At 41.9% G+C, this 26,265-nt stretch overlaps 1 protein-coding gene across 15 annotated transcripts in view; it reads left to right on the top strand.

The window, feature by feature from the left end:
- Window positions 1–26,265, top strand: part of CD44 (CD44 molecule (Indian blood group)) — an 89,514-nt gene that overhangs the window by 48,346 nt on the left and 14,903 nt on the right. Inside the window, exons 5-15 of one of the 15 annotated variants that reach the window (XM_019470086.2) lie at window positions 1,951–2,184; window positions 5,267–5,386; window positions 7,509–7,637; window positions 8,951–9,076; window positions 11,438–11,551; window positions 12,010–12,126; window positions 16,491–16,619; window positions 19,586–19,687; window positions 21,439–21,537; window positions 22,415–22,621; window positions 25,408–25,473. In XM_019470086.2, the coding sequence (XP_019325631.2) occupies window positions 1,951–2,184; window positions 5,267–5,386; window positions 7,509–7,637; window positions 8,951–9,076; window positions 11,438–11,551; window positions 12,010–12,126; window positions 16,491–16,619; window positions 19,586–19,687; window positions 21,439–21,537; window positions 22,415–22,621; window positions 25,408–25,473 (1,443 nt within the window). The remainder of the gene's footprint in view (window positions 1–1,950; window positions 2,185–5,266; window positions 5,387–7,508; window positions 7,638–8,950; window positions 9,077–11,437; window positions 11,552–12,009; window positions 12,127–16,490; window positions 16,620–19,585; window positions 19,688–21,438; window positions 21,538–22,414; window positions 22,622–25,407; window positions 25,474–26,265) is intronic. The other 14 variants (XM_019470088.2, XM_019470090.2, XM_019470092.2 and 11 more) reach the window with 14 other exon arrangements.

The raw sequence follows: 26,265 nt of genomic DNA, 5'->3' as shown, positions 1-26,265 counted from the left end.
CAATCATTCCCTTGATATTTTGCGTTTAATTGGTCCATTCTTTTCTACTTAAACTATGTTCATTTCAAAAAAAATGCCTGAAAATGGAAAACCCAATTCTTGGTCATAAGTAGAAGGTATCCTTAAACATATACTTAAAATGTGGGACAAGTTAGGTTGCGTTCTTAAATTCTAGCTGCTGAAGGTTCTGAGTCTGAGCTGTGTTCTTTCTCATAGAAGGGGATTAGTAAGTCTTAGAGGGAGAGGCATTCCAGCCCCCTCAATTTTGTTTAATGGTAGTATTGAAAGATAATTATAAAGGGCATAGATTTCCTGATAGGGGTTTCAACATTATTTATACCACACCCACCTAAACTCATCTTGATTACCCCAAGAAGTAGGCATCTGGCATTGTATGAGAACAGAAAATCTCAACCAAAATTTTCAGAGCGGTCAGCTTATTAACCCTGACCTTCTGGCCTCTGAACCTCATTTTTTGGGGGAAGTGTCATAATGTTGAGGTGGCCTGGTTTCTGCCTCCTAAGGACCAGACCCCTCAGCGTACAAGGGAACAGTGGTGGCAGTGGCAGAGGGCTGAGAATTCTTCCTGGCCGTGCCCATCCAGCCCCGCACTGTTATATAAAAAATTGTCCCTGACCTGTGCCTCAGGGAAGGAAAGGGAGGCCCTCACGTTGAGATGTGCTGTCTCAGTCAGGCTTGGTCTAGTTCCTTACCACCTGGGTGATCTTAAAGGAAGGACTTACTGTCTCTGAGCCTCAGTCTTCTCATCTGGATAATGGAACAACAGGTGAGATTTGAAAAGAAAGTGAAGAAAGGCAATATGTCTAATGTGTGCTTGGCCCATAGTCACGTTCAATAAACGTCCCACTTCCTCGGTGCTCACCAATGCCTTTCAAAGTCCAGACCTATCCGAGTTGCGTCATATTTTCTGATCAAATCTTCATTTGCAGAGATTATCGGGCTGTTCGAGACTTTGGAATATTTTTTAATGTATGTTTTACTAATAGTTCCACTTGGGCAAGCCAGATAGGTGGACACAAGGAATATTTAGTCCAGTGCAATATAGCAGAAAATCATTTCAGCTAAATGCACACTTGTGCGGTGAGTGGGCCAGACTTGACAAAGGCAGCCAGTCTTTTTCAGGGGAACAATGAAGGAAATCATTCTTGCTTTTTCTCCTCCTGTCTATTCTAGGCATTGCCTTGTTGAAATCAAAGATTTTGAGCTTTATATGCCTCTGTGCTTCTCAAATTCAAGTTTGAATTTTACAGAGGACGGGCAAGGGCTCTGTCACTGTTGAGGCATGCTGATGTCTTAACCAGAGTAGGGGTTCATGAAGACTGACAACATTCGCCCCTTCGAAAGAAGGGGGCATTGATTCTTCATGGATTTGCAAATATATATTCCCTGTTGAGACTACTAACCTCTTTGCTCCTGCTTCCAGTCCTTTCTAGAAATAGTTGGAATCAATAGCAACAAATTTTACATGTCCTTGAGAAGGGAGAATAGGAACCAGTGGGGAAATTATCATTTTTTTGAGACCAGCTAAATTTTGGATACTATGCTAAGCACTTTACATACAGTGCATCATATAGTGCTCGTAACAGAAGGTAGTACTTTTCCCATTTTACAAATGACAGAAGTGAAATGAAGCCCTGTACCAGCTTTGTCAAGAGGCACACAAAGCTGGGATTCAAACATGGACACGTCCAAACACACCCTCTTTCTCCCGCCCCGTTTCTAAGAGGTGGGGGTGGGCAGGGGAGGGTACACTTTCTTAGTGCATCACCTACTCCCCCCACCCATCTAGCTAGGTAGTTAAGTATTGTTTTGCTTCGTCACAAAGAAAAATAGCTTTGAAGTCACTGTCTTACATGATAATCCACAGTCTTGCTTAAACTCAGAAAATGTCGGCTGTCAAGCTCTGAGAGTGCCTTCTCTTTCTCCCAGCCATTGTTAACCGTGATGGCACCCGCTACACCCAGACGGGTGAATACAGAACTAACCCTGAAGACATCTACCCCAGCAACCCCACTGACGATGACGTGAGCAGTGGATCGTCCAGTGAAAGAAGCACTTCGGGAGGCTACAGCATTTTCCACACCCACCTTCCAACTGCCTACCCGACCCAGGACCAAGACAGTCCCGGGGTGTCCGACAAACCAGAGAATCCCCCCATTACCAGTAAGGAGAATGAATCACTGTGCTTTCCGATGGCGATTTGTTTGCAGAAACGTCTCTGGTCTTCCTGAGTGACGGGCACTCACTTGTGTGTCGACTGTCTCCTGTCTCTAGAAGTTGGTGACCTCATGTGGGGAGGTGGGCTATTACGGTTGTCAGTGCCCTGTATGCATCGGCTGCTACCGCCTGTAGTTTTTGTCCATCCGCTTCTCTGTTTTGCTTACCTTGGGAGAAGTAGTGCCATTTTGGAAGTCTTTTTAGAAGAGTTTTTCTTGTTCTCTTGTCTCAGGGACGTGGTGACAACTCAAGCATGACACGGAAGCTGTTTTTACTTTTACATGTTTCTTTCTTGTTCTTATCCACCTTTGGATAAGATTGTTTTCATACAGCTGGGATCGTAATGCATGCATACCAGTCCATGCGTTTTTCTCAACCGAACCTTACATTTTTGTGTTTTAACTTGATTCATGCTGTTTTATTGATGGCGTGAGATTCAGTCACCTTCATCACCCATGATTTACTAAACAGTCCCTTTGTTTTGGGTTTAAGGAAGCATATCTGAAGGAGTTATCTGATCAAATTAAATCTGCTTAAAAGTTGTATATCCCAGCCTGTAGGGGAAGGCTGTTAATACTTGCTTGGATGTGTGGGTAATTCATCACGTTAGGACTGCGAGAGTGGAAATATGTAAACATTGTGTTCGATCTCATTGAGGGTTTTTTGTTTTTTGGGGTTTTTTTTTTTTTGCCCTTTGTGCCCACTTTCACTGGAAAGTATTTGCATCGCCCTCTCATCTCCTTCTTTGCTTTTTCCCTATGGTTTGTTCATGACTGTTGGACCAAAAAGGTAGAGCTTGGAGGGAGGGAGTGACAGCAAATCCTCTGTAATGGGTACATGAGGTCAGATGTCCAGAGGAGGTTGGGCTGAGGACAGAGAAGCACGTCTTTAGCTTGGCTGGCTCATTCCTTCCTTAAGGGTCCCTAGTGGGAGGCTGTAGGGAAAGCCAACCAGAACAACCATCTGGAGAGGCTTTGATTTCCATCAGGCTTTTTATTACAAATGTGATTTTTGGAAGAGCCTTCCTGGAGGCATGTTGTCAGCCTCTTTTCTATTGGTGGTCTGGCATTCTCTGGAATCCAGAAACCTAAACCAACTCAGGAAGCAGCCTCTTACCTTGGAACACTCGATTTCCTCATCTTCTGGGTAGCAAAGAAATATATACATATATATATATATATATATATATATATATATATATATATATGTAAAAAAAAATTTTTTTTTTGGTCTGGCATGGGCTACTTGGGTTGGGAAAATTGGAAACTCTGATGGCTCTGACTCCTTTCAGGAAATTAGAAGTATTCCTATTTCTATCTTGCTCTTGTTTATTTGCTTCCTGTCGGTCTCTTTGTGGTCTTTTATACGGTGAAAGTGGCAGAAGGTCTCCATATTTAAAAAGGTTTCTGAGGGCAGAATGAGGTGCCTGAGAATTTTTCAGGGGGATGCTCAGGTTTATCTGGTGAAATTGGCTCCTATTCTCTCTACTCTGTGCCAATGTGTCTTTTGTAGCACAGAGCATATTGCACAGGTTGTTGACGTTTTCTGAATACAGAGTCAAAGTTTTTTACCTGGAATTAATGGGCTTCCCATAGGTTCAGTGATGGGTTATAAGGTGTTCAAGAGCTACCTGAAATAATATGCAAAATTTTGAGAATGTGTATCTGTTGGATCACTTTTTTGAGGACAGGAGTCATAACTTATATCAGATTTTCAAAACAGTATTTAACTTGAAATGGCTTTTAAAGATCTCGAGTGGTTTAGCTGTTTATCCTGATGATCTTTGCTGTTCTTCTTCTACAGGGAAACATTCTCTTTTTTTATGTGTATTTATTTTTGAAAGAGAGACAGAGTGTGAGCTGGGGAGAGGCAGAGAGAGGGAGACAGCATCTGAAGCAGGCTCCAGGCTCTGAGCTGTCAGCACAGAGCCCGACGCAGGGCTCCAACTCAAACCATGAGATCATGACCTGAGCCGAAATTAAGAGATGCTCAACCAACTGAGCCACTCAGGTGCCCCTGCAGGGAAACATTCTAGACTCAAGCCCCACTTGAGAGTCAAATGGGAGATTTCAAATTGCACAATATTACTGGTCGTCCTTTCTCTAATTTGAATAGAGTCCAGAATTTCTCTAACTTGGGCAGTCTTGTTTCTTTTCTGGAAACACATTCTGAATTAGAACTAAAAGTGACAGGAAGTGATAAATGGACACTCAACAAAGCTTCATCTGATTTCAACATTTTGAACACACACCCTTTGCAAAGCTCCTCCTGCTCAAGCATAAAGCTTGACTTGAAGTTAATGAGTGTGGGCAGAACTTTGAAATGGCAGTTGTCATCAGAAGCTACCTGCATAAAGTGATAGACCCAAGAGATTACAAACAAGCATCTCTAAAGACACTCCAAAAATAAATGAACGAAAGCAACTTTATGAAATGCTGCATCGAAGATCTTCAGTTCATGGCTGGGTCGCCCTATCAAGTAAAATAACATCTCTTTTCCTTCACCGGTTATTAAGTTCCTACTTGGTTTTGCTCTGAGCCTGTGTTCAGAGGGTTCCATTTGAGAAATGAGTACCACTGAATTGATACCCGTGCAGAATTTGCATTTCTGGGGGCTCCTGGGTGGCTCAGTCGGTTAAGCGTCCGACTTCGGCTCAGCTCATGATCTCACGGTTCGTGGGTCCGAGCCCCGCGTCGGGCTCTGTGCTGACAGCTCGGAGCCTGGAGCCTGCTTCGGATTCTGTGTCTCCCCCTCTCTCTGCCCCTCCCCTGCTTGCACTTGTCTCTCTCTCTCTCTCTCTCAAAACTAAATAAACGTTAAAAATTTTTTTTTAAAAAAAGAACTTGTATTTCTGATGTTGCTCTAAGATTCTAAGAGACGTTAGAAGACTGGAGAGATAAAAGCAGGCCTTAATCTTTCTTTGGTAATCTCCGCTCTGTAATAGATACCGACTTTCTATGTATGTAGAATTGGGAGTAAAGGTTTTGTGGAAAGATCTCACTAAATGGTATTTTCATAATTGATCCAGTTACTTCAACTGTGCACTCAAACAGCCACGCAGCAGTTCAGGAGCAAACTAATTGGATGTGGTCCTGGTTGGGTAACTCACAGCCTAAGACTCAGGATCACACAGCAGCTGCAACAACAGGTAAACTGTTATGTCTTCTGTTTCTCCATTGCCCTCAATGCCAAGTTTTTCCAGGTCGAGGAGAAGGACACCCATGATCCTGGAGAAATTTCCCACCCATGTTCCATCTCCTCCTCAGGGAGGGAGGATCCTCCTTAGAGGATCTGGTACGGACCAGAGGGCCTGTGAATCTGGGGATACAAGTGGACACTCTTATGTGTTCTTTCTATTTGTTTTCCTTTTGGCCACACGCCCATCGAATCAGAATTATTTTTCCTTCCGAAGCTTCAGTTAGGAGATTCATTCAGAACGTATCCTCTTGAAAAGAAGTCTATTACAGAGTGCACACTCCTACCTTTGCCGATCTCATCATCACGGCCAGTGATAACAGAGGGAAATGCTGATTCATGGGTGCAAACTGTCACCCCTGTGCACTGGGGTGCACATCTAAATCCTCAGCTGTAAAGTGGAGGAAGTAACCTGTTGCTTTCTGTCGGAATCTAGGCCTCTGACCAGTCCCCTGGACGTTTGACTAAGTCTAAATCCTTGCAAAGTATTCTGAATTGAGAGCTTGTGTGGGAAGAGATTCCAAGTCTATAACAATGGGAGATTACAAGCATATCTTCCTTTATTAACTTTTGCTGATGGATGATATGACCGTATTTCAAAATCACTGGGCGTTCTTTCTGCAGAAGGAGGGTAGTAAAAATTGTCCTCTACCCTTGCTTGGCTTATAAACACATAGAGTAAACCGTATTTTTTATCTCGACAAATACTTCTGTAAGGAAAATAGTGTTGATGTTATGTTGTGATTACATGTTACAGTGGTTAAGGTAATGCTGGAGGGGGTGTGCAGAATAAAGCATATGCTGTTCTTAAATGTTGGCAATGTTTATCTTCATAGAACAAACATTGTGAAGGAAAAGGTCTTCCTTGTCAGTTCTTCACCTTGGGCCATTTCTGGGCTTTCTTAATAGCTGAAAAAAAAAGATATCTAATCACCTTGCTTTTGTATTTGGGGATTTGATGATGGTTTCAGCCTCTCTGCCTGAGCCGTTTTTCAGCTTTTTATCTGAAGAATATGAAATATTCTTCCGGTGGACATTATGGTTGCAGAAATAGCCGTCTTGGGAAGTTTCAAACCAGGACTCTTATTTCTGATTTTGTCAGTGAGATCATTGGTTCACTTTGTTTGTGCCTGTCTTTCCTGATTTATTACCTTCCTTTCACAAATGGACTCAAAATGTCACGTTCTGCTCCGCAAAATACGATGGTGGCATAAAAAGTGGCCATGGGCAAAATTGCTAGCGGATCTGGACGCTAAATGGAAAAAGATGGAAAGGCATCTTTTTGCATTTTCCCCTTCATGTGGGATCCTTCTGTGCATTGGGGATTGCTGGGGTTACGTGTCTCGGATTGCTGGTAAAAATATCATACCCTAAATTCATGGAGAATGATATTGGTTGGCCAAGATAGAGTGTGTGGAAGATGATGGGCTCAGACTCTGGAGAGCTTGGTTTCGGAATCATAGACTCTCAGATTTGGAGAGGATCTTCAATAGTTTCACTCAAGCAACCCTTCTAATCATTTGATCTGCACAATTTTCCTGCTAAGCGATCTTTCTGACCGTGGGGAACACAATACTTTATGAAGAAGTTCATCGTTGGATAGTTCAGATTGTAACCTTTTTACATCCAACATTTGGAAGAAAAGTCGTCCCCTGCAATTCTTGCCGCGGGTCCTCGTTTGGCCTTTTGGGACCACAGACAAAAATTTAACCCCTCTGTGGTGTTATAGTTTTTCAAAATGCAAAGACCGCTGTCACGCTCTTTTTGAGACCTCTCATTTGGCCTTTCTGACACCACACAAGGCAAGGTCTGTCCAGCACAGTTTTTTCCTCTTTAAGATGAGGATCATTACCCGGATGATATTTAAGGTCTTTCCATTTCTGACATTCTATGACCTGCAGTATGGGCCTCTAAAATAAGTGGAACTCCTGTGTGCTTTTCCTGTTTCTTGCCTCCATGTATATTACGTATAGATGACTCTCTTGAGTAGTGAAAGAGTAAAAGCGTATTCAGGGCTACTTCTTAGGAACTGATAATTAACCTTTCAACCATCAATTCAATTATGGTTACAACAGCTTTGATGAGTTCTAGTGGCACGACTTCCAAAACAGCAACCAAGAGGCGAGAAGCCCAGGATTGGCTTTCATGGTGGTTTCAGCCATCAGGGTCCGAGAATCCTCTTCACACAACAACGATAATGGCTGGTAATGAGTTGTTATTATCTCATTTCATAAGATCTCTTGACAGTTCTTGAAAGACAGATCTCCTTCTCTGAGACAGATCTCATTTCATAACTATCTCTTGATAGTTCATTGACCTCAGGGATACTAAGTCTAAAGTCCATTCTGGCTTCACAAATGTTTTGGATGACTTTTGAAGGATCATGAGCTCTGAGATCCGTGTTTGATTTTATAGCATTCATAAGCAGATTTCTTCTTTCTACTCTATGGAATTAATACAGCCCTGGAGGAGGCTAATAAGAGCATGGTGAAAGGGGATCAGGTCTCTCTTGATGACAGAACTGAAGGTTGGCCCTGAAAGATATTCTACAATGACAAAAGTCATTAAAACTTCTTGACTTTCCATGGGAAAATAAAATAGTGTAGCTAGAACTAGAAAAATATAGAAAATATCCATCAGTGGAACTATTCTTGGGGTAGACACTGATTGTAAGAAAACACAAATGTTCGCTCCAAAAGATAGCATGAATCTCATTCAAAATATAAGAAGCCCTTTTTCAGTAAAGAGGCATCTTCTACAGCAACCAGTAAGAGGAGGCAGAGGGTTTGGTTTCCATCTTCTTTCCTGTGATGCATCCCAAAGGGAAAACATGAGAATTTCTCAAAATCTTGGCTCCAGTCCATTTTAGTCAACCCTTTTGGTTGACTAATAGTTGCCAGGCATGATTTCTCTTTTAATTGATTCCTTTTTTTTTTTTTAATGTATGCTGCAGTGTTGTTGGGAATGGTAATTCAGCTTTCCTTTGCATTCAAAGCTAGGGTGATGTGATGCTCTACAAGGTCAAAAATGAATTAACAAATCGTGAATACAACTATGGGATTGTAAAAATGATTGACAAGTGTTTAGATTCCAAAATTCTTCTGCAGGTGGCTGGACAAAAGAAAGAGGCATGTGTGAAACCTTTCCATTCTATTCTTGACACCCTAGTTTTGATGGCACATGCTTAATTAATAAGTTAACAATCTGAAAGCAGGGAGGGGGGAGTGTTTACTGGCCTTTTTTTCTTTTGTGTCTTTGGTGGGATTATGTCCATATGTATTCTTTTAACTTCCTTAAAGAGATCATTCAGTTGTAAAGGTCATAACTGGTTGTTTTTAAACCTATGCATTAGCTTCAGAGACCAGGATGCAAGAATTTGGGGATACACATATTAGATGTCTCACTCTGCTCTTACAATGTTGGGAATTCCATTATACATTCTGTGCCTGATTTTCTTCCTCTGTCAAATGGGTTGTTTGGCATCCAGTCCAGCCACTAACATAAGTCACCACAACAGGTACGGATTCAAATATCATCTCAGCAGGCTGGGAACCAACTGAAGAAAACGAAGATGAAAGAGACAAACACCCCAGTTATTCTGGATCAGGCATTGATGATGATGAAGATTTTATCTCCAGTACCAGTAAGGATAATCAATTACGGTAGAACCATTTTATGCGAGGCTTACTGATTAACCTGAGTGGTGCCCAAGAGGGTCCATCTTGGAAAATAGTTAATGTGGAAAATGAGCATAAACCCGTGACTGATCACACTTTAGTTATACCTTGATAAGATTATGAAGGAAGAAAAATGATTTCTTCTAATGGAAGCCCAAACATATTTGGAAGAGCAATGGGGCAAATAGCTTTTATAAAATTCCTAATGCCTTGGGTTCTTTCTGTTTTGGTTTATCTATTTAGAGTTAGAATTGATTCAATTCTAAATTGAAGACTTAGACGGCCCTAGAAAGGCTTAAACGTTGGGAACCGGCATTCAAGAATGGTAATCAAAACTTGGTTGAAATCAAGGGAGCACATCTGGTTTTAACAAATGAATAGGGCACCAACAGGAGAGAAAGACATTGAAGGGAAGGACAAGTGTCAGCTGAGCTTTAACAAAGCAGCGCCCAACTGTTAAAAACAATTGTGTTTCAGTAGTGAAACCACTGCATAATAGTATCCACATTTGTGACAGTTGTAAAACTTTTTGGGACCAGAGATGGCAATTGAGCTGAAAAGCATCCTTAGAAAAAAACAGGCAACGATCAGTCTAATATTCCATCAGATGACGGGGTTTCCTCGACATATCTGTAATGATCTAAGATATTGCTGAACAGAGATGAGAATTCTGAACCTGTCCTTAGAGAAGGTGTACCTTTGCCATGAACTCTCCCAGGTCACTGAAGTTCTGTCTGTCCTATTGAAACCTGAGAGTACTATCCCCAAGTGGATAGCACCCAGGAAGTGAGGGGCCCAAACAATGGCTTGGGCCCTGAGGCATCTGAGTATATGTATGGCATTGAAAGCCACAAATACTCAAGAGAAATAGAGAATACTCAAGAGAACGAGATGCTTGTAAGTGGTGTATTCTTTAGCCCGGACACCTCTGCAGAGCTTGGTCTATAAAACAAGGCAACTCTTTTTAATGACTTCAGAAAGAAAAGCAAATAACCAAGACCACGAGAACTTTATTTACTATTACACTGTATTCTGGGTTCAGGAAGTGGGCCCATCTTCCAGGTGGGGCCATCAGTAAAGATATGGACTTGATACTTCAGAAACTCAGCTTTCTTGGGTGGTAACCCAAACCGATCAACCAGAAAAATAAACTGTGTGATCAAGCTCCTGGGGGAAACTTGCCTGGGTATTTTTCATCTCTGTGGCGTATTTTCCAATTTCAGTTCCCCTTTCTACTTGGCACCTGTGCATACAATTCTGTAGGCTGCCCTCTTTCTACTGTAGGGGTGTGTCAGCTGCCGCTTGTTTCATGCTTCTGGGGAATGTGGATAATGATTCGAAACCTGACGTGCTTAACTTGCGAAGTAAGGGTTGATAGCATTACAGTTCTGAAAAGAATTTTGTATCAGTGGAGTATGAAAATTAAGTTTGAAAGAGTTAGGGTGGATTTGCAAGTCGTATTTTCACAAAAGCAATATATCCCGATTTTGTCATGATCCTTCTGTCAGGTGCCGTCCCCTATCCCAGCTCTATCGTCTTGGGTGACAGTATGAGGCTGCTGGTGGAAGTTTGCCTTTTTTTTTTCTTTTTCCGGGGAGCTGCTGTGATGGCGGTTGGTTACCTACGGTGCTTTTGTACTGAATGTGCGAATCTCGTTTTTCCTTCATTGGCTGGGAATGGCTTGCTCATGAAATGCTTTGCCTGTGATGAGAATACCGTAGGTGTTTGTAACTATTCAGAAATGGATAGCTAAATCCTATGCTTGCTACAGGGAGACGTTCTTTCTTAGAATCGTCTGTAGGACATCCGTGGCTGCTTACGGTGTTCCTTTCCCCACCAGAACTACTAATGAAAGAAAGTGATCATCGTGGTATAATTTTCAGGTATCTCCCTCGTCAGCCTGAGGCTCTACATGTAATGCACTTGCCAATGATACCAATTCCTTGGGCTTTCAAGTGCACAGGGCTGTTACAGACTGCATGGATGGGCAAAGCTCTGACGTTTTTGGGTCTCCTCGGTGGAGGGCTGGTGTTTGCAAAACTGTTCTTTCTTCTGCTGCAGCTTCTTGGGCTGCTTTCTCCGGAAAATCTCATGTTCTGACCCAAGCGTATTCTATGACAGAATGCAGAGGACACTGAGCTGCTTAACAGGGTGGCTGAATCAAGCTGAAGTGACTGTCTGCTTTCCCTCCGTTTCCACTCAACCATCTATGCAACCTGCTATAGATGATTCACTGCATAGACTAAAGAAGGGAGACATGTACAGAACAAGTGGTGGAGGCTCGAGAAATAACATTTTCCTAATTGCTTCAATCATCGTTATCACAGTTTCAACCACACCACGGCTTTTTAACCACCCAAAACAGAACCAGGATCGGACCCAATGGAGCCCAGGCGAATCGAATCCAGGAGTGTTACTTCAGACAACTGCGAGGATGACTGGTAATGGGTTATGCATACTTAATTAAGGACTTTTTTTCCCTCAAAGTCCGTGATGCTGCAAAGGTCAATCATCAGGACACAGTGGGAAATGTAGTTAATATCTCATCACAAATTCTTAACTTTGGCGAGGATACTCAGTTCGACCTAGGAGCCACTTACCAATCATACCATCTGGGCTCGAGATGCTTTATTATACAAATGAACCCATTAAAATGGTTTATGACGCTGCCCTTGACAAAGTGGTTAGAGTAAAATAAGAGGTAATCATTAAGAAATTTCATGCCCATCGATTTTCTCTTGGGAGAGATTGGTGGAGCCGCTCGACAGTATTGAGCATAGATGCTCAGCGATACTGTTGAGGCAGGGCGCTATTAGATAGCATGCATTTTAGTGGAAGAACAGAACATCAAAGGTTGCTTGATAAAAAGTCACAGTGTATGTAACCATCGTCACGGCAGATGTGGACAGAAGCAGCACCATTGCTAATGGAGAAAGCTGGACCCGCGAACCACACTCTCCTCTCATTCACCATGAGCGTCATGATGAAGAGGAGACCCAGCATTCTACGAGCCCAAGTAAGGAGGATGGTGGTCAGCAGTCCTGATTTAGATGAGTTTGCGAAGTCATTTCGCAGAATAGGGAAGACTCTTTTGTTAGACATTAGCCACATCTTCTATTTCCATGCAGTAATTTCTTTTAGCCACAGAGCATGAAAAGCCGTCAAATCTATACACAAGTTTTAGAAACTGGAAGAAAAATGCTGACTTGTCAGGTTGCCTGAAAGGCCAAAATGTTGAAAAAGTTAAAAATGGTTTTGAAATGTGCATAACGTACCTGAGATAGGTTGTGTGTGTGTGTGTGTGTGTGTGTGTGTGTGTGTGTGTGTGTGTAGAGATTCCTAAAGGTTCCGTTTGGTGATGTGTGTGTGTTTATGGAAATGTGTGATGAAGAGTGTATCTTTCCGTGCTGAGCAGAGGGGTCTGTAAAGAAAGCTTGACAAGTGCAGCGGTCTTTGGAATCCGTATCATCTGTGAAGATCTTTGATGAATCTGGTTTCTTTCTTTTTTTTTTTTTTTTACATTTTGTTCCTCACTCCACTGTAGAAAGGCATCCCTTGTACCCTTGGAGGGAAGGTCAGTAGCTCATACAGACTGTATTTGAATGTCTGTGACTGCTCTTTTTCTGTTTTTAAGCCCAGAGTATCTTGGGGGGAAGCTTTGACGCTGTTACTTCTATTTATGTGCAAACATCTCAGGTTTTCCAAAACAATCTCAAGTACCACTACTGGTCTGTGAGGATAAGACAAAAAAAGTAAGAAGTATATCCTCTTTTGTCTCTCTGTCTTGGAGCCATGCCTATCATGTTTCGAACAAAAGAAGCTTTAATTCAGGATAACAGCTTGTAGCATCGTGAAAACTGCAGTTCAACTGTCATTCTCTTAGCCTTGGATACTCCGAACACAAAAATGTTAGAAACAGCCACTTAGAACCCAAAGGGCAAAGCTATAGTTTGAGGGATGTCTTCAGACAACACAAGAAACATTTCAGACACCCACTAGGACATAGGTTTTAAGTCCTGGCCATTGTACTGAATATGCCCAACAGGCCTGCCTCTCATTACTTTTCCCAGTGGATTTTATTTTCGTGTGAGGATTACGAGCCGAGTTAACAAGAGTCTTCTGATAGAAGAAGGAAATGAGAAGCAGACGTCTCTTCAGAATGGGATTCCATTCCAATCCCCTTTTGGAAGCGAAGAGTATATCTTAGAATTGAAGGCAGTTTGTACTTAAAAATTTTCACAGAAAGCTACTTAAGAGGTTTGGAATTAATGAGACCATTGTCGAAAGGTGGTGATGGGGGGCAGGGGAGAAGAGGGGACATCATGCCTGGCGTGTAGTTGAAAAACCAGATGGAACAGAACCTAACAGAGGGAAAGGGAAAGGAGTAACCATGCTAGCAGTTCTCTTATCAGTACTTGCAAAACATAAAGAGATTCTGGTTGGTGACCTCGGGGCTTTATCAAAGAACATTACAACTTCTAGAAGAGAGTCAACCTTCGTATTTTATGATGGAAATCCTATACTCTGCTAATCCATATGTTAAAAACAGCAGGGGTTACTGGGTATTTAAAGGATCATTATGTGTATAAAGACAGTGCTAGAGTAGTGTGTGTGTGTGTGTGTGTGTGTGTGTGTGTGTGTGTGTGCATACGTGCGTGCGTGTCCGTATGTGTGCACACAGGCGTACATTTTGCTTTTTCTTTCTTTTCTAAAACATTTTGAATGGGCGGTTTGTGTTTGGGTTGATGTTCCCATTTTTTGTTTTTCCTAACGCTCCATGGTTTTCCTAACTTCATTATTTGTCAGGAGGTAGTGATTTAGTCAGTGGGAGGTAAAACCGAAGACTTGGGGGCGTCTTTTTTCCTCCCTCTGGATAACGAGTTAACCCCAGGAATGTTTTGGCCAACGCAAAGGTAAAATGAGGACACAAGTTTTAGTTTTTTAAAGGTTTTTCTTATTATCAAATCATACATATCATTTTCTAAAATTATGAAATACAACCAGTCTTGCCGGTTGCCAAATATACTTTGGCTTGGCGAGTTTATAGACTCTCATTTTCTTGAGGAATGAAACATTTGCTATTCGTTGCTATACATGAAAACGACAGTGGCTTTGGCACCCTGATACGTTTTATTCCATTCATTTTATTCTTTTTAAAACTGAACAATTACAACACTGAGAGGTTGGCATTTTTACCCCGTCACACATTGTTTATATAATGCCAAACACTGGCTAGAATAGTTTTCTTTCATTGACTTACTTTTGGTAAAAAGCAATTTTGGCAATCTTAGATGCCACGTAGACATAACGTCGTAACGTGCCGGTGCAGCAGCACCCGGTCATTGTCAACATCTTTTGTGCTGGCAAATCCGCTCCTGGTGCATTTCCAGGGCATGTGATCGTGAGTTATGTGACCACCATTTGAGAAGTCCTCCCCCTAGGCTGATCTTGTCATCAGCTGGTATATAATATATTCCTCCCTCCAAAATCACTGCAGCAAAGAGGTTAATTCTTTGAACACACGGTTCTCTCCAAGGATATGTGAGGCTGTGGACAACAGTAAATTAAGAATCATACTGGGAATTCATGGACTGTGGCCTAGTCCTGACTTGGTGCAAATCTGGCTACAGGATTTTGAGCAAGACTACTTTGGGTCTTAGTTTTCCTATCTGAAAAATTGAAGGATTGCACCGTTGATTTCTTTTTTTTAAATACAATTTATCGTCAAATTGGCTTCCATACAACACCCAGTGCTCATTGATTCAATACCCCTTTCAGAATATGAGCGCTGTCACTCCTTGCTGCTTCCCTTTTCTATCTTTTCTCCCATGTGTATGTGGCCTGAAAGTAGAAAGCTGTGTGTCGGTAAGGAAACTGAACAATAAAGGCTCACAACTGACATCTTCTCACAGCCCAGGAAATCCCTAGTCGTACAGTGGAAGAAACAGCTACCCAGAAAGAGCAGTGGGTTGAGAGCGGATGGCATGGGGCATATCCCCAATCATCCAAAAGAAGACTCTCATTCAACAACAGGGACAGCTGGTAATGGATTGTTTAATAAGGAAGCTTGGGTGGAAGTTTCCTTGTGGGTTAAATGCTGAGCGCTGAGGACATGGAACAGAAAGACATTGAAGGAATTGTCACAAGATGTTAAGATTCTTTAATAAGTTATGATGTGGTCAACACAGAGCCAATCCTTAGATGCTCATAACAAATCACCGAAGAAGGAGTAGATACAGCGTACAAAGGAGACATAGAGAATATGCCCTTTTTGTATATCACTTTCAGATCCAGTTTTGGGCATCCCCTAGTGAGATTGGGGCAGAGACTCTGATCTTATCAAATGCTCCCTTTTGTTTTGTAAAGGAATCTACAACATGGCTTTTTGAAACACTGGGCATGTCAGAAAGCCCTTGGTCCGAACCCCAGTGTTGGAAGAAATGGAGCCAGATGGTTTGAGGGAAATACCTGTCTGATGTCATTTAGCACTTTTGTCATGTCTATCTGGAGCTTTCTCTTTGAATTCGCAGTGCTTTTTTCTGAGCTTTACCAAAAACGCACCTTCTCTAGTCCAGAATCGTGGGATCGTGGAAATCGGGCTCGAGTCGTGTCGTCATCTCTAAGTGATGCCAGATAACTTGACTCCGCAGGCTCCTATGCACGATTCTTGGTGTGGCAGAAACATGGAATGCCAGTGTGTGAAAGCCTCTGAATGCATACCTGGCTGAGCAGTGGATTCAGTGACTGGCTATGGCATGTGGTTGTTGCTGAGGGGCCACTGTTGTACTCTTCTCTACCCATATATCTCCGCTGGCTCAGAATGAAGCAGTGGCATGTGCTGAATTCTTATGTGTCGCTTGTGCTGTGGATCCCATTGTTAGAAGGTAACGCTTCTAACGGGTTCCATTCATGCTTTTGAGATGAATGGCATTTACTTTCATGTTTATCTTGTGGGTGGCTGTTACCTGATTCCTTCTCTAAATCACTACCAGGCTAATGTGCATTTCACCGGGATGTGGTTGTCTTGGAATGACATCACGTGCTTAGACTTCCTCCTTTAGGGGATGGGGGCAACAGGGCATGTGGTTCAAGAACTACTTCTTCGTCTTTGCTTGACGTCTGTAAGTCATCCTGTATTCCCTGCAGGAGTCATTAATGATTTTGCGCCGTCTAGTTCACCTGCTGACTGCTGAGTACATGAACATGAACAAACCCATACCTGCCAAAACATTCTGTGCTTACACTTCTCCTCCCTCTATACCAGGAAGATGAGTTCATTGTCTTGTCTGGAGACTAAAGTCTTTTTAAAATTATCAGTGTATCCCTGGCCCAATGTCAACTAACACTTTGACAATTGCTTGAACTACATGGTCACAACAGCCCCAGCCCATGACAGCCATCCAGACCAAAGAATGACAACGCAGAGTCAAGAGGACAGCTCCTGGACTTACTTCTTCGACCCAATCTCACATCCAATGGGACGAGGTCATCAAACAGAAAGATGGATGGGTAATAGCCTCTGAGCTTTTATATATATATATTATGTTTTTGAAAGCCACCAAATGGCTATTTAGCTAGAAATGTGCCCTTGATTTTAAAGCAGTCTACTTCCTAAGGAACTTGAAGTCGCTTCAAAAGTTAGGTTTCTATGTGGGAGTGATATGTACATTCATCTGAATGGGAATTCCTGGGCTGAGATTGAAGAATTCAGACAGAGGGGGTCAAAGATCCTAAGAGGGTGAGAGTGGAGGTTATTTTCTCTGAAGAAGGAGCAGTCTCAACATTTGTTTTCCATTTCCTTTTAAGTGCAGTGTTCTAAAAAGAGTGAAGTGATTGAATTCAGTGACTATTTTCCTTGTAGACCCAAAGATGTAACTTGTCTTTGGTAGAGAAATCTTAGAGGTCAAAAATTGGTGAGTACTCATTTCAAAAAAGTAACTAAAAAGTTCAGAAAACTTTCTTATTCATTCTTGCCACATTTAGAGAGAAATACGGTACCCAGTGACTTAGGCTTTAGACCACTCTTGGCTCTCAATAAATGTTTACAAATTTAACAAGTAGGCAACTTTTAGACAGGATGGAATCCCTGTTTTCTTAAATACCATTTTGTACTTACCTATAAGTGGTTAAAAACAGAAATGAGAGAGAGAGAGAGAGAGAGAGAGAGAGAGAGAGAGAGAGAGAGATGAATTGCAGTTCTGCAAGAATGGAAGACTATGATTTTATTTGACCAATTTTTATATTCAAAAAGAATTCTTTCTTTATCAGAACAGATGACAGCTTTCCTGAGAGAATCTGCAGGACTTGGCTGCAGGTGGTATCCCTTTTTTCTCAGTCATTACTAAGCTGAAGATTCCATGTTCCTTACCGTACCCATGAGTTGAGCTACTCAATTTTTTAAAAATTATTCAGTAAGATATCTTGATCCCAGGGATATAACATTCCGAAAAGAGAGATAGACAGGAAGACTCAATAAAGGAATGTGAATTTTTGGTCATAGCATGGAATATATTATCTGGATCCAAACTGCCAAAAGCATACATAACACAAACTATTGAAATGGGGACTAAGAACATGACGATGATGTCTCTTGATATTGAGTTGAACAAAATTATCTCTAAAATGAATTCCACAGTCTCCGTGGCTTCATTTCTTTAAAACATCCTATACTGTACCCAAATATTAATGATCAGATATCCCTTAAGCTATAATTGTATTACATTTCTGCTGATGTGCAATGCAGTATAGACACCCAGTGATGCCTGGGTCCGTGCTCTTAAAGAACTTAAAATTTAGCTAGGGAAGGAAAACATTTGTCACCAAAATATATCTAACAATACTAGATAATAAGCAAATAGATGCCAAATGAATGTTGCCAACAATAAACACAAAAATCCAGAGGACCCTCTAGAGAGTGTCAGAGAAATGTAGATCAGACTTAGTTTTTCAAAGATGGAAAAACATGGAGAGGCAGAGAAAGGAAGTCAGGGAAAGGTGTTTTGTTTTGTTTTGTATTGTTTTGTTTTGTTTTTTAGGAAGGATACTCATGTAAGGAGAAACATAAAGAAAGGGAAACCAAGGAATGAGTTTCTCAGAGTTACTGGGTCCATTTGTCATAAAGGAAGATGAGTTTGAATGAGGTTGTGGCCGTTGGGTTGAGTGGGTCAAGGCTACATGCAAACCCAGCACACATATTTATGCACGTGGCAGCTGGAGGCTCTGGTCTATCCACGGTGGGAACCAAGCCAGTAAAGCAGCTTCAGAATCAATTATCCACTGATGAATAGAAAGAAAGTCCATTGAGTTAGACATGCAAAGGGCAATACAATTGGCTTCAACTACAGAACGGTGCGATACATCTTGAACGATGCTACTTACAGAAGGGGAAGACGATGAACAAGTGTGTCTAGAGACTTTCAACAGACAGGACTCTTTCTGGGAAAATATCCATTTGGGATTTCAATTTGGGTTAGCTCGCCTTTCCTCTTTTTGGAGACCTGGGATAGTACAGTTAGCCACGTCTTGTCCTACAAAGATCTTGATTCTCTTTTCTTGTAGTAAAGGCCGCAGGGTGAATGTGAAGGCCCAGTATTCCAGTGTTTCCCACTGGAGTCATCTGGACCTGGTCAAATCTCTCCAGATGCAGCGGTGTGGGGGTACTTTGAGCCGGAGAGCCAGCAACAGTGATGGTGCTTGTGGGTCGATTGGTGACTCTTTCACTTAGGACTTACCATTTCAGCAGCACTTTGCAACGATTACTGGAAACAGGATATATCAATATGTCGGTGACATTTCTGTACCACTCAACATTGTACATGTTAAGTGCCAAGGACACCTCATACTTGTGTTTACGGGGAGAATGATTCACTGACATGTGCTTCTTTTTTCTTGCCCCTGAATACCTCCTGTGGCCTTCATGGAGGTAGTATTGGATGATAATTTTATGTGTTATATGCCCATTCACTTTGTGGCGCAAAAGAGGGCCAAAAGAGGGAAGAGGGCTGTAAGAAAAAAACAAAACAACAACGACAAGCTTTTGACCCAAGCGAGGGAGATGTGATAAAATGGTGTCCGAACCAGTGCGTTTTGTCTTTTCTCTACGATCCAGATCACGTGCATCTATAAGGAAGACAATGTGTAGGGAACGGGACCAGTCACACGTGGGCTATGTTTCTGCCTTTTTGCGAGGCTTGGGAGGCACATCGTGTTCTCATTTAGAGCCCTGCCAGACCCAGCAAAAGCAAACAAAAATTGTACCTTTCATACACTCAGTCTTTAAGTGAAAGCCACCTGCTTCTTACGATTCTCTTTTGAAGAAGCAATCGTTTGTCCCGGTTCTGCAGGCATCAATCAGTATGAACGTTTTTTCCTTCTTGTCCAGTTTTGAATATAAAAATAGTTTGTCTGTAGACCCTAAACCACCCTCAGGAGGTGGGTTAGTAAATCAGGCAATAACACCGATTTAATTCCCTCAGATACGGACTCCAGCCATAGTACAACACTTCAGCCTTCTGCAGATCCAAACACACATTCGGTGGAAGAGTCGGACAGGACAGGACCTCTTTCCGTGACGACTCGTAAGGACATAACAGCCCCTTTATTGGCCTGTGATCCTGCTTCAGCTCTGGCCCACACTGGCCTGGATACAGAGCTTGTATCCAGTTAGTGCTATGTGGCTTGGCTCAGCCCAGAGGATAAAAGGGTCTCCATTGCCGATATTTTCCTGGCGGGTTCTTTAAATCTGATTTTTCCTTCATTCTTGGTGATTTCCCTACTCAACGGCCTTATCTTAAGGAAAATAAAAAGGTTGGGGGATTCCGCTCAAGTTGATTTTCTGTCTCTAAATAGTTATGCCAGTGACACCCAAGACCGCGGCTAGGACGGTGGTTTCTCTATGTTTCAACCATGTCCTTTGGTTCCCATCTTTCCTCCAGTCAAGGCAGGAGAGGGGTAGGGTTGCTTTCATAGCTGCAAAAAGATCGTTTGGGTCTGGCTAATCAGAGAGAGTAGGGAAATCACCACAGCCCACAGAAGAGGGGCAAGGCATGTTGTTGACAATTAACAAAGGTGACAGGGCCTGGGAACAGAAGAGGAATGTTTGCCAGGACCTCTTCCTACTGGTAAACATCCGGTAGAAGCAATGCTAAACTCCTCAGGAGACTTAATTTCCACTATATGGACAAGGCTATCTTAGAGATCAGCCTGAAATCATTCGCAATTTCTTCACAGAATATGAAAGAAATCCAGAATTAAGAAACTCATTTCACTGCTTGCTACACATAATGGACAGAGTCCTTTTAGGCAAAGGAAAACATCAGCAAGCGTGTGCTTGATCACCAAGAACGTATGTAGCACAGTGTTACGTATCAGAGGAGATGGAGATAAGCCTAAGAATGGGCCCCTCCAACGGAGGGTCTTGTATTTCCACTTTATGGCCCTGATGTCTTGTATTCCGATACTGGGATTGGGATTGGGGTGAATGTCTTCCTCCTGGTTGTGATGTGTGCTTGGTGGTGGACGTGGCTTATGGATGTGGTTTATGGAATGCCTGCATCTGTAACTCAGAGGTCAGTACCTTTCCTAGAAGGACCCAAAAGAAATCAACTCAAAACAGTCCCAGGTGATCTCAGATATGGGCAACGGTTCAGCCTCAAATTGATATATGTCAGTGAAGGTCCTGTGTTTGCCCAGGCAAGCGTTTCCTGGCATTTTAGTGCAGTGATGAGAATCCTCATTCACGGGCGAGATCAAAAACCTAATACTAGATGAAAAATGGTAACTTTAATTTAATATTCTTTAGAAGGTACTGAAGTATTTCTTTGTGTAAATTTGATCCGAGTTACTCGAGCAGGTTATTCTAGATTCTAGAACTTCTTCCTTTTTTTGTCATTAGGGGCAGACTACCTGCCGCTGTCGTATTTATCGCCCTACGGTTGTGCTTCTTGACCCGCAGCTAGGTACTCTTGACCATTTATAGGAGCACTGGAATTCAACCATTCCTTTTCCCCTGTCTCTATGTTCCCTGGTTTTCCTAAGCGACTTGGGCCAGGATGTTCCAGGGTGGACAAAGTCTGGGTTCAGGCTTCACCTTGTCACTTTGCCTTTGTTGATGACACTGAAAGAGAAGTTCTTAGGAGCCAGTTAAGGGACAAAACAGAATTCCGTTACACATTCCTCTCAATCAGAAGAGAGTGGCGTGCACAAACTACAGTATTCCTCTGCACCTACCCATCGGGCACTGCGATAGTTAGACCCTCCTGTCAGCAGATAACAGAGGATGTGTTTCACGGCTCCAAATTAATGCTGGATTCATCCCTCCTTGAAACAGAGCAGAGTAATACTCAGAGCTTCTCTACATCACATGGAGACTGGGAAGAAGATAAAGACCATCCAGTGACTTCTACTCCAACATCTAGCAGTAAGGATGGTAAAGCCCAGTTGGCTCCAGCTCTTGCTAAAAATCGATAAATTATGGATGTCTTTGCAGTGTCTTTGGTGGAGGCACATCAGTTGACTGCTGCTATGCTGTCACTTCTGATCAGAAGGTGTGGCTGGTGATGGCTCTTTGATTTTTCTGCTTTGTAGACCTCTTAGAAGCTACTGTCTGTACATTGAGTGCAAACCGTATTTCTTTCTTAGTCTTAAAGGTCAGGCTTCTTAAGCTGTGGAATTAGTGGCGTGGTCTTAAAATAACATATTGCTTATATATGGTTTGCAATCGGCATAAAGGTCTGAATGCTATCACTTTCTATTTCCCTTTCATTGATAACATTATTTTGCCGTTCATCATCTGGACATAAATCCATGGTGCTGGCGACTGAGGAGCAGTGCCCTTATGGCAAAGGAAAGAATAATCAAAGCGTCGGGTCTTTGAAACCTTGCATTTGCTACTCCATTTGCGGGCAGCATGATTTTACTTTTCAGTTCAGTGATGTGTTTTTTCCACTTCACCCGTGGTGGGTCTAACTGAGTAAGAGCTCAAGATTATCTAGTCCCTGAATTGACTTGAAGGCCACAGTTAGTTGTAGTGGCATAAACCTAACTTCGATCATCCGGGCAGGTGTTGCAACAAATGCCCCTTCTAGGTATGGGGATCACCGAAATCTCTTCCGTAGATGTCCAGGTGATGCCAATTGCAAAATATTGCTTCCCTTCGATGGTATAAGGAAGTACATGGTCTTTTGCTCTGTACTCGTGAATAACGAACGGAAAGCTTTTGTAGCATTAGACCATTCTGAAGACAGGCATCTGCTGGGTGGCGGCCTCACAAATGTGGGTTTACCATTGATTCCGCCTCCACACAGATAGGACTGATGGCAAAGGTGGAAGAAGAAGTGGACGTCTTCCTGAAGACTCAGCTACTTCAGTGGAAAGTTATACTTCTCAGTCCCCAGCCACAAAGGAACTCAGGACACTCATCCCAGTGACCCCTGCTAAGACGGGGGTCCCTGAAGTTACTGAAGTTAATATTGTTGGAGATTCCGACTCTAATGTTGATCGTTTCTTTTCAGGTAACTTGGCCATTTGTTATCTGGTTTGATTTTTCTACAGAGAGAAACAACGCGTGCTTGAATACTGCAGGGGACATTTTCTGTGTAGGCCTGTGATTAGGCTGATTTGTGACATGGGGATGGCTTTTATTACAGGTCATGATTCTAATGCAAATAAAGTTAGATTTAGGTTAGATAAATAATGCTTTTATTTGTCAAAGTAATCTCCATTTATTTTTGTGACTTGGTTGTTATGGTAGAATTTCTTTCTTTGCTGCTAATCTCGTGATATACTAATTTGAACCATACAAAATCAATGTTGTTGTAGGTCCAAGTCGTTAAATATTAGCAATTTCATTTGATTCAACTAAGATATGCTACCTGTTTAGTAAGGGTTTACCCAACATGTGAATAATGTCCATATGCTAATGTCTTTGCTCTGAAATTATTATCTCTACTGGTGATGGATTGGCAAATTTTGCTTTCGGTGAAGGGCTTGTAGCCAAACCTACTTATGATTCACACCTCAAACTTTATGAGTTAATCTACTAATTATGAATAGGCACGATTTCTCTTGTTGTAATGGCAAAGAGAGGACTAAAGATGACTTATTCAATTAAGTTGGACCCAGACCCGAAAGGAGCGTGAGACTTCTTTTCTCAAATAACAGTCTCCCCTGCTTCTCCCTCGCTTTGTTCCCCTATTTGCATTAAGAAACTTACACTGAAGAAAAGAGAACTGGAAACACCACCTCTGGCTAACAGACGAGAATTGGAATTGTTCCTCCTTGTGCCCTTCCCACTCATCCATTGAATTATACTAAATATTTGTGATTAAAAAAACATATATATATATATATACGTATACATATATACATATGTATATGTATATGTATATATGTATACGTATATATATATACATACATATACACACACAAATAAATATATAAATTTATTTATTTATAGCAAGATCTTTCTCTCCTTCCTCTCAAAAAGAATAAATCTTATGAGAACCCAATATATGAAACAGATGGTATCTGTGAGGCTCTGACTGATATGGGGACAGAAGACTCAGAATACCACCTGCTTGGATTCTTTCCTCTGGGCTGCTCACCATAGAGGTTCTGGAAAAACAAAAAACACAACAGTTTTTAAAAATACTGACTTTGGGGATATTGGTATGACAAAGCTCCTTACACCCTTTGGTTCTTTTTTTCACCACGGTTCTGTGCTCAGTTATGAAAACAATCCAAGTAGCACCGTCAGTTTTCTTCCAGAGAAATGAATCTCAGAGCGCTGCCTGGTTTCTCCCGGCAAAATAAGGCCTGTTGGGCAATTGAATGCATTTAAATTTAACATGGCAGTTTTAACGGCAATAGTAGCATAGAAGGGCTAAATAGCCTATTTGCGGGTAAATAAAACTCTTTCTGCAAAATGGATATTCACATACGCTGAGTCCTTCTGTATTCCGTGGTCAAACAGAGTTTTCATGGTTCTCCATGGATTAAATGATTAGTAAGTGATCTGTCATCCTTGGTTTTCTTCCAAACCACTCAGATACAGCTTATTTCTTCCCATACATTTTTCTCAGTCTTTATGCTTAATATTAAGAACTAAAACATTTGCACTTGTGGTCGTGGTGGCGGTGGTGATGGCGGAGATGATGATGGTGGTGGCATTGGGGCTGCTCGTATTGGCGTTTCAGCGAATGCTATTTTCAGGTATTCTAACAAAGAAACAAAGCAATCTGATTTCTCCGTACAATTATACAAGAGATTACAGGTCGCCTATTTCTGCCTTCTCAAATCAAAGACATGGTGATGATCAGATTACCTTAATCTTCATAATGGGTGACTACAGCCACTTTATGAAACCATTGTCCCTTTTGTTATTGCTGTTTGTCTTCTTTTTGCTTTGTTGTTGCTTTGCTTTTTTTTTTTTTTTAAAGATTCCAGTGTAGTGTTGGAAATGTGTGGGGAAGAGGGAGAAGAGCAGGGGTTCCCATATGCTGAATCCAAGATTTGACCTGTGGATCCAGATTGTAGCAACTCAAAAGCTTGCTTCAATCTAAAGGCCTTTTGCTGATGGATGATTGAGGGGATAGAATTATATTAACTCTTGGTGTTGAAAAATACAGATTTCATTTTTGAAAAATATTGGGTTTTTTGAAACATACTCTAATAACCAGGTCCATATTTTTCACAGGTTAACTATCTTCTTATTCCTTTTTCATTTGTCTTCTGACTTTTTTCTCTAAATAAGCAGCTGAGCTTTCCCTCTGAATCTTTACATAATTCAACACCAAGATCCTTTACTGCACACCAAAACCATTGTCTATTTCCTGCCTCAGAGAAAGCTCTTTAAATGGCTCATGCTCTGAGCCAGAGAGTACATCCATACCCAGTGATCACGTTTGTGTAATTCAAAGCGTATCATCTTCATTTCAAAAACACAGTGTCAAGTTCCAACCTCAGACCTGGGAAGACATCATAATATTTTTGTTAGAGTATTATGGTTATTAGATTTCTATCAAAACCACACTTCCCGTGGTCATCCTGGATGGTCTGTGCTGTCCCAGTTTCTTTACTTTTGATCAGAGCTCTAGCCTCCTCACCAGGGGGTCAAGCGATGAACAGTAATTAGTACCAATGGAGCCGTTCAAGGCTCCTTTGCCATTGCTTTTTGGTGACTCTTAAAAGCCTGAACTTGGTGAGGGGCTGTTCGACAACGCAAAAATGAGGAAGGGCAGATTCCCTGGTTACTGGAACGTATCCCCAGTAATGACCCTTTTCTAATTGCTCCTTACAGAAGACCAAGACTCACCAGTTCACCCCAGTGGGAGGTCCCATACGACTCATGGATCAGAATCAGCTGGTGAGTTTGAGCTACTTGAGTAATTTACTGTTATCATCATTTGAGCCTGCTTAATAAAGTATGAGTCAGTGTCTCAAGAAGAGCGGTTCTCAGACTTCCTTATGCATCACTATCACAGAGAGTGCTTATTAAATCACACTGCTGATGAAAATATTATGGTGTTAGCTACAGTACCCTGTGCGGAGGGTTACGCTGAATGCTTTCCACAGGTTTCATCATTTAGTCTTGAAAACAATGCCCTGCGACAATTGTGGTTATCCCAATTTTAATCGTTATGAAATTGAGTCTCAAATCCCTTAAGCAGCGTCCTCAGTATATGGAGAAGCTGGGATCAAGCCCAGACCGTTCTTACTCCAAAACCCACACTCTTATTAATCTGGTGTAGTGCAATGTTAAATTGAGACCCTACTTGTATTCTTCCTGATCCTTTCACACAGAAGACTCTCCTCCGGCGCCATAGTTCTCAAAGTGCAGTCCCCATCCCTGCGGCATCAGCATCACCAGGGAACTTACTAGAAAGACAAATGCTCAGGCTCTACCTCAGACCTGCTGCATCGGAAACCTTAAGGATGCGTAAAGCAGCGTAACCCCCAGAACAGGGTACCTAGCATTTACTGAGAACGTACTGTGTGCTAGGGACATTGTTCTAAACACTTCACATGTGCTAGGTTGGACCATAGGAAACTGCCCTTTTTTTAGGTCAACAGCCAAAGAGCCACAGTTTCGTGTGGTTCATCTAATATTACCATATTTCACCATCCTACAAACCCTGTGACTTATGTAAGTACTGTT

This window comes from Panthera pardus, unplaced genomic scaffold, assembly GCF_024362965.1.
Source record: "Panthera pardus isolate Hobbes unplaced genomic scaffold, ASM2436296v1 HiC_scaffold_12, whole genome shotgun sequence".
Lineage (NCBI taxonomy): Eukaryota > Metazoa > Chordata > Mammalia > Carnivora > Felidae > Panthera > Panthera pardus.
The sequence above is the reverse complement of the archived record's forward strand: the minus strand, read 5'-3'. Positions and strand labels throughout refer to the sequence as shown.